The sequence below is a fragment of the Peromyscus maniculatus genome, chromosome 6 (genome assembly GCF_049852395.1).
Source record: "Peromyscus maniculatus bairdii isolate BWxNUB_F1_BW_parent chromosome 6, HU_Pman_BW_mat_3.1, whole genome shotgun sequence".
Taxonomy (NCBI): Eukaryota; Metazoa; Chordata; class Mammalia; order Rodentia; family Cricetidae; genus Peromyscus; species Peromyscus maniculatus.
In genome coordinates this window covers 71,538,006-71,546,160 of record NC_134857.1, presented here as the reverse complement: position 1 = coordinate 71,546,160, position 8,155 = coordinate 71,538,006, and the positions used below count along the sequence as shown (strand labels likewise).

Here is an 8,155-nt window from a genome sequence, read left to right as displayed (position 1 = left end):
CAGATGACATGGAAATAAAAGAATAAAATATTGGAACAGGAGGGTAATAGATGGGTTTTAGAGAAAAAGAACAAACAAATACAATCAAGAAAATTGTAATTTATTCAGGATATGAAAGCAGAGTGGCAACAACCTAAACAAGTTGACTGACACTTTTGGAAAACATTCTCTGAGTGCCCCAGGAAAAAAACTGCTACACTTCAATCTGGTTAACAGGGGCACAGAACCAGTGTGGAGATCATCCTCAGCAGCTCCTTGACTGCAGAAGCAGAACAACCGCAGGGGAACCCCTTCCCTATCAGGAATCAACACAGACACATGGAGAGTGAAGTATGGAGAAGATTCTTCTGCATCCATGAGAGACTTTGAAGGGAAGATGGGAGTGTTTCTACAGAAGCCTCAGAGACAGAGTTCCTTCTCCTCTCTTGATCCTGGTGACAGTGGAAGCAGTCACTTGCTCTTGGGTGGGCACTTCTGCTGGCAGGCTGGAGGAGGTTGTACAGGAGGACATTTCTGCTGGCATGGCTGAGGGGGGCAGGGCTCAGGGCACTTAGGGGGAGGACACGGCTCTGGGCACTGTGGAGGAGGACAAGGCTCTGGGCACTTAGGAGGTGGGCACACAGGAGGAGGCTGGCAGGGCTGCTTGCACTGTTGTTGTTGGTAAGACATTGTGCTGAGGTCTCAGGATCTGAAAGACATTGCATGAGAGTGTTCAGAAATGATCCACACAGAGAAGACTGATGGAGACATGGAACATCAGAGCCATTTCTCTCTACATGCATGTGCATATTACTCTATTCATGCTTTAGAACAAGCTGGCATTTCCCTTTCCTATCAGCAATCTGTGGCACAAGCCTTAGGAAATAAACTTTTTTTCATGCCTTTTTGCTATGAGAAAAAATACTTTGTTCCAATGAAACAAATAAAGCTGATTTCATACTAAACATCTTCAAGACAAGCATTCTCAAGTTCTAGAAGCCTGACCAATTTCAGAACCAATTCCTGCCTCCCTTGTCACATGCAACATCCCAGCAAGTTGTCTAGAGTTGCAGAATTGAGGACAGCTCAGGTAAATCCCAGTTTCTAATACCTGGTACGGTATAGGGCTAGGAAAAGACACAAAAAATGTATATGAAATAGAAAAATGCTGTTCAATCACCTACCAAATTAAAAAAACAACAACCTATCTCAGTGGACTATTGTAACTAAATTTTGGTTGCTTAGTAGCTACCCATCATCTCATGATCACAACAGGACTGATCACACTTACTCCCTCAAAACTGACTACAGCACATAAGAAGACCATAAAGATAGACAAACTCAACAAATGACACTCACCAGGTTCTCCAAAGTAGTTCAGGACTTGAGTACCAGGAGTCTGCAGTCATGCAGCAAAGGTCCTTTTTTATAGGACTGGCTGCCCAGCCCAGTGGAAGTACAGATGACTGATCGTGGGCAGGTCCAAGAATTTCCCAACCAAAGTGCAAATCCATGCATGACTGGCTGGACTGGGACTCTACAAAGTAGGAAATATCCTTTACCAGGACATCATCCCTGTAAAGTTCTGTGACTCATTGGGCCCTCTTATCTTTTCAGTTTCAGCAAGAACTCTCTGGTTGTCTGAGTTGTTTCCTTGATTGAATACAACGTCTTTTCTCTATTACAACTCTCTTGTTTTCTGTGTGTTGGGCTTCAGCTCATTGATGCTCTTTGATGCATTGGCCCATTTATATTCTTGTTTCCACCGTATAATCTGCCTGTGTGCTGAAAGAAGGAAAGTGTTAGTGGGGACCTTGGCTGTAGATTCAGCTTCATCTTTGGCAACCCTGTTCCCATGGACAGGTCATGTCTCCTGCCCAGGTTTAATTTTTTTCTCTAACCATAGGAAATTGAATATGCTTTTCACAGGGAGGCTGATGGGCCTTGGCCTTGTCCTGACCTTCAGGACTGCCATTTCAAACTACATATTTAGGTATATATTTAGACTCCCCTCTAATGATAACAATAAGACTGCTTATCATGATGGTTGAGGAACTAAAATCATACCTACCCTAAACATGTTCTTGCTTAGGTGGTAAACATGAAAACTCACAATCTCTCACATTTCTCTTGTGGGAAGAGCTGAGGAGACCGCCGGTGGCTGTGGTACACACATTGGGGAGTTTTTAAAAGAACTTCTAAAACACATGGTGTACTGAATCCTTCATATACAACATATGTGTTCATTCTTACACAGGCACACAGACAAATAGACAGACAGCATCATAAACAGACAGACAGACACAGACAGATGATAGAGTATCAGTCTTACATTTTAATCTGCCACATAGCAACATATATATGTCACTTCCCAGTTTTGTAATGTATATTCATGATTCATTGCTGCATAATAACTTAAAGAATGAATTAAAATGGGTGTTTTGTAATTCTTGATTGACCTTTGAAAAATTTTATGGAGCCAAGGGTCTGGACACTTAGGAGGAATACAAAGTTCAAGGGACTTTGAGTGTGGAAAAGGCTCTAGGTACTTTGTGGGTTGGCACACAGGATGAGGCTGGCAGGGTTTCATACACTGCTGAAACTCAGGATCTGAAAGACACTATGGGACAATTTTCACAAGAGATAATTCTCCACAGAGAAAGAATCTCAAGGTTATGAAATGTCAAAACTATTCCTCAATCCAGCTCCTCCTCAAGACTTCCTGACTTCCATCACATGTCAGCATTTTGGTTCATTAACTGAGAAAAACATCCTTTTTTTCCACACTTTCTGTGAGAAAACATCTTTCTTTCAAAAGAAAGAACAATGGTACTTGCAGAAAACATCATCTTCAAGAGGGCAGTCTGAGGTTTAAGTTCTAAAACACTGAGCTCTCTCAGAGGTGACAGTAACTCTTATCACTGTTATCACTTTTGATGTCACAGTAAGTCGGCTATGATATAAAACAAAGCACAGAAGAATGCAAGAATCCTGAACCTACTAAAGTGAGAACAAAAAGTTCAGAGAAGAGAAAAATATTCTCTTTGGTCCTTTAAGTTGCTTTATAATTAGAGATGGAAGAATAGAATGAGGAAGATGAGCAAAGCCGTTACTATCTCCAGCTCTGCTCTGAGAAGCACACAGGTACTGAATCAACCTCAGTGAAGCATGTCAGCTTCCTGAGACTGTCAATGCTTCTGACAGTAAGGAAAGGTTTGGCAGAGAATGTCATTGTTCATGTCACTGAAGGGAAAGAGTCATCAGGTCTACACCTGAGGCCAGGTCCCACGAAATGTACCACCAGTGGGTGGCTCATAAAGGTTAGTGCACATATCATAGAACCAGGTGAGTAGGAGACTTACTGCTCTCCATATTTGCATATCACACCTAAATCATCATCTTAGGCAAGGTCTGGACTCAGTCATGCCAAATTACAAAATTACCTACTGATCTGGGATGCCAGTGTAACACAGAGTCAGTTAATGTGAGGTTCTTCTTCTGAATATAGCCCACTCAGAAGAGTACAAAGGGTTAAAGGGTAATTACGCAAAAAGAAAACTTACATTGTCCTGGAACATGAGAGGGAAGGGTTCATCAGGGCATATAGAGCATATGGAGAGAGATGATTAATAATTAAAAAAATCCTTTTTGAAAAAGGCATATGGAAATCTACTACTATAAAACCTTACTAAAATGCATACATATATAAAATGTTTTAATGCAATTACCTTACAACTCCAGAGGGGAATGCAATACTACAAGTAGATACCTAATATCAACCACTGCAACCCTCAGTAGCTGTAATAGCTTACTTCTTTTTATGTTGCTAATAGGTGGGGTCCCATAGACTAACTCCAATCTCTTACAGACTATTGCCTATAACTTTTCTATCCTCTAAAACTTCAAAGTAAGGCACTATTTCTGTAGAAATCAATGCTTAAGTCAGAGAACATGAAGAAATCTAGGAGGTACTAACTTGGACACTTCATTCCTACAGGCCAGCCCTCATGATATTAGAAGGTGCTTTGTACACTGTAGGAGAAAAGTGCTTACCACCCTCACCCAGTTGTGAACACTGCAAACTACAACAATGACTGACTTGACAAGAGCAGACCACTGGTATAGTAGTGGCACAAATGTATGGGAACAACCAATCACTTTGTTTTTAGACTTAAGGTCCTACTGTGTAAGACAAAGTACATATCTAGCACTATTATAAGGGACACCATCTATATATAGGTAGATAGGACATGGGCCCTAGGGGATAATATAATTAACACTATTATTCTACTAAACAGACAAAGCAATGTAACAATTCGTAACAATTTATTGTTATACTCATACCAATATATCTCTCCTTCATCATCTGAGAAGCTTCTCTTTGCAGTAGTATTAACAAAGAGACCCACAACTGATAAATGGTGCTGAGAGTAAGAAACTAGTGTTTGTTCAGCATTACCCTCACAGAGGAATTGGCATCAAAATTGTAAGAATTAGAGGTAGAAACTGTTTTATTCATATAACCAGGCCATTTAATGTTATAACTCATAACTACTGACATAGCATACATAAGCCATGGGAAAGCTCAAGCCAGACCAAAGTCATCACACAAGAGAAGGGAATTAAGAAATTCCACCACTAGCTGAAGAATTATTAGCAGTTGATAGGTTCTGAGAGGAGGAATGTCAGTTTTCTTCAATGATGTGACACTTGCTATGTTGTCCATACCTCAGGGTAGGCCCCACTGTCTAGAATAGCTGGACTACACAAACTGGAAGTGATGGGGACAAGGACAAGCATGTAAAAAGAAATCAAAGTTGGGTGACAAGAGAAGGAAAGGCACAGTAGATGGATGACAGTTGTGGGTAAGCCAGTGAGTGAATATCACTGGAATGTATTGGATAATATTTTCAAATAATTAATAAAAATGATATTTTAAAGAAGGCTCATATTACAGGACACATGGAAGTCTCCACAGACAAGTATTATGTGTTTCCTCTCCTGTATTGAGGCAGTGGATGAAGATGAATACAGTCCATATGCATATATTTAAGTATCATGATGAAATTCTTCACATTTTATAATGATATATTATAATTACATTATTTTCAAAATAGAGTCTACTAATTCTGACTGCACCAGAGTCAGAGGAAAGAATCTCTTTCCAGGCTGAGACACCAAAGGAGAGCTCCTTCCACAGACGCTCAATGAAGAGCAGCCACAGATGAACAGGATGCACAGCACACTTTCTCCAGGTGTGAACCTTCAAGACAGAGACATGGAACACATGTGTGCACAGACATTGATATACACACAATGTGCCTTTCCAGTTGTCATCTATCACTAAACTAAATATTTGTTGCCCTTAGTTTTATGATCTTTTCAGTGTAGTTGATCCTGAGTTCAACCTGCATATTTTTTATCCTGACTTCTAAGGAATATTATAAATCAATGACAGGCCTGTACACAAAGTTCTGATATTTTGCTAGTTCTCCATTTAATTCAATATTTTACTATGATATAATCTATGGCATTAAGAAAAAGTCCCTGAAAAAAATCAAGATTCTACATTATTATATGAAAAAAATCAATAACAAGCAACAGAAGGTCCAATGCAAGCCTCACATTCCTTGGCTGGAATTCCTTTTCACACCTTTATACGTTTAACAATATTTGACTTGTTTTTGTGATAAAGTCATTGGTGCTGGAAATGGTGATAGACATGGATATGGTGCGTGGAGTGGGGTAATAGTAGTGAGGGTGACAATGATAGCAGTGCTAGTTGGTGTCATACCTTGTAGTGATTGTGGTAATGATTCTACTTTTGGTGATGATGATGATGGGGATGTTGCAGATGGAAGTGGGGATGGTAGTGAGGGTGGCAGAAATGACGTGGAGCAGCAGCTTCCAATCCTATCACTTACTTAGTACTAATCTGATGCCTCTGAATGTGCCAATCATTAGTTCAATTATGACCAAAGGCAAGGCTTTGGCTACTTACAAGTTTCCACACGTAACAGTTACAAGAGAATGTTCAACGTCTGTAGCCATTAGAGAACTGGAGAGAAAACCTACACCAGAAGACCATTCTACCCATACAAGAAAGAGTACCATCAAAATAATAACAACAATTCAATTCCTGGCAGAGGAGTGGAGGAAAAAGAACACAAACTGTCAGACTGTGAGAGAGTAAATTAATCCATCATATATAGAAATCAGTGCGGGATTTCCTCCAAAGAAATAACACTAAAGCAAAACTGTCACATGATTCAGCAGCATCACTTGGGTTCATATTAAAAAAAAGTCAAATAGAGTATACAATAGAGATGTCTACATATCCATCTAGAGTTCAGATCAACTCCTAATAAGCAAACTAAATAATCTATGATATCTGCTCACCAGTGAATGAATGGGTTAAGAAAATATAGGATCTATGTGTACTGGAATAATAATCAGTCATAAAGAATAATGATATCAAGCATGGTGATATTTTATTTGTGCTGAAATGTGATTTTATTTGTATGTTAATAAATAAAGTTGCCTGGGGTTCAAAGCAAGCCACTTAACAGAATTCTGGCAGTGGTAGTACATGTCCTTAAACCTGATCACATGACAGGCAGATCTCTGTGTGTTCAAGGACATAGCCAGCACGGAGACACACGCCTTTAATCTCAATACCATCCATAGGGACATGGAGGTCTGTACAGATAGGGAGTGATGAGGAGGTCATGTGGTGGGGTTTACAACCAATGAGAAGGCAGAACAGAAAGTCAATAAAAAGACAGACACACAGGAAGTAGGTCTTTTACTGGGGGGGAAGGACGACATTGACAGCGAGGGGTAAGAAGGCGGTCTTGGTCTTAGCTCTTGGCTGCTGCTCTGACCTCTTGGGCTTTTAACTTTGCATTTGGCTTTGTGTTTCTTATTTAATAAAACTGTTCAGAATTACACCTATAGTCATGTCCTCTTCGGGCAAATAAATGAAACTGCTTATCATTTTTTAAAGAAAAATATATATGCTCTTTTTTTTGGGGGGGGTGTATGTAGCACATAGTCTTTTTATTTATTTATATCTTTCAAATCACTCTATATTTCTTCACTTTCTGTTTTTATATATACCTGTTAGAGTAATTGCTTAATTGACTATATCATGATTTATTGTCAGTGCTCTATGACTGAGGGTTTATGTTGTTTTCAATATTTTTAAGTCATGTTAATGACTATAATTATTAAATTACTTAATAGTTACACATCTACATCAGCCTATCTTTATTATGTTTTTCCTCCTTCAATATTTTAAACACTTTCTCCCACTCCCCCCACACCTTCCCCTATCCCACCCACACCTCCTCCTCATAGAGGGTAAGGCCTCCCTTGGGTAGTCAACACAGGCTGGTTTACCAAGTTGTGGCCGGGCCTAGTCACTCCCCCCGGCATCAAGGCTGAGTAAGGCATTGAACTGTAGGGAACAGACTCTACAAAACCAGTTCACATACCCAGGATAAGTCCTTATCCCATTGCCAGGGGACCCACAAACACATCAAGCTATGAAACTTCCACCCACATTCAGAGGGTCTAATATGATCCTATGCAGGCTCCCCAGCTGTCAGCCCAGAGTTCATGAGCTCCCAGTAGCTTGGGTCAGCTATCTCTGTGGTTTTTCCCATCATGATCATGACCCCTGTTGCACTCAGATTGGTGTCTATCCTAATTGTCATCATAGAACCTACATCTAGTAACTGATGGAAGCAGATGCAGAGACCCACAGCTAAGCACTCAGCCAAGATCCTGAATTCAGTTGAAGATAAGGAGGAAAGATTATAGCTGCATAATACTCTTAAGTGAGCATTTTGCTGAAGAACTGTTGTTATACACAATGAAATAACATGTCTCTCAAGCAAATAAACACTAAGTAATCTTTGTTATGACCCAAAATGCAGTCAAAATCTGATTACAGCAGAATGACCTGGGGGTCAAAGTATAAAAATAAAGGAACAGGAGCATATCAGGAAGGTAATAGAATTAGTTTTTTTAAAAAAAAAAAAAGAACACATGACTACTATCAACCAGATTGTACTTTATTCAGAAGATGAAACCAGAGTGGCAACAATCTAATCAAGGTGACTGACAGTTGTGGAAAACATCCTCTGAGTGCCCCAGGAAAAAGCTGCTGCTC

General features: G+C 39.8%; 1 protein-coding gene across 1 annotated transcript; it reads right to left on the bottom strand.

The window, feature by feature from the left end:
• Positions 1 to 225: 225 nt before the first annotated feature.
• LOC102912856 (uncharacterized) lies at positions 226 to 669 on the bottom strand. The gene has a single exon (XM_006976216.2). The coding sequence runs from the start codon at positions 667 to 669 to the stop codon at positions 451 to 453; it is 219 nt and encodes a 72-aa protein (XP_006976278.1). The 3' UTR covers positions 226 to 450.
• Between the last annotated feature and the right edge of the window lie 7,486 nt (positions 670 to 8,155).

What these genes read in the sequence shown, in the direction of transcription:
- LOC102912856 (XM_006976216.2), bottom strand. Translation starts at nt 669, where the DNA reads ATGTCTTACCAACAACAACAGTGCAAGCAGCCCTGCCAGCCTCCTCCT.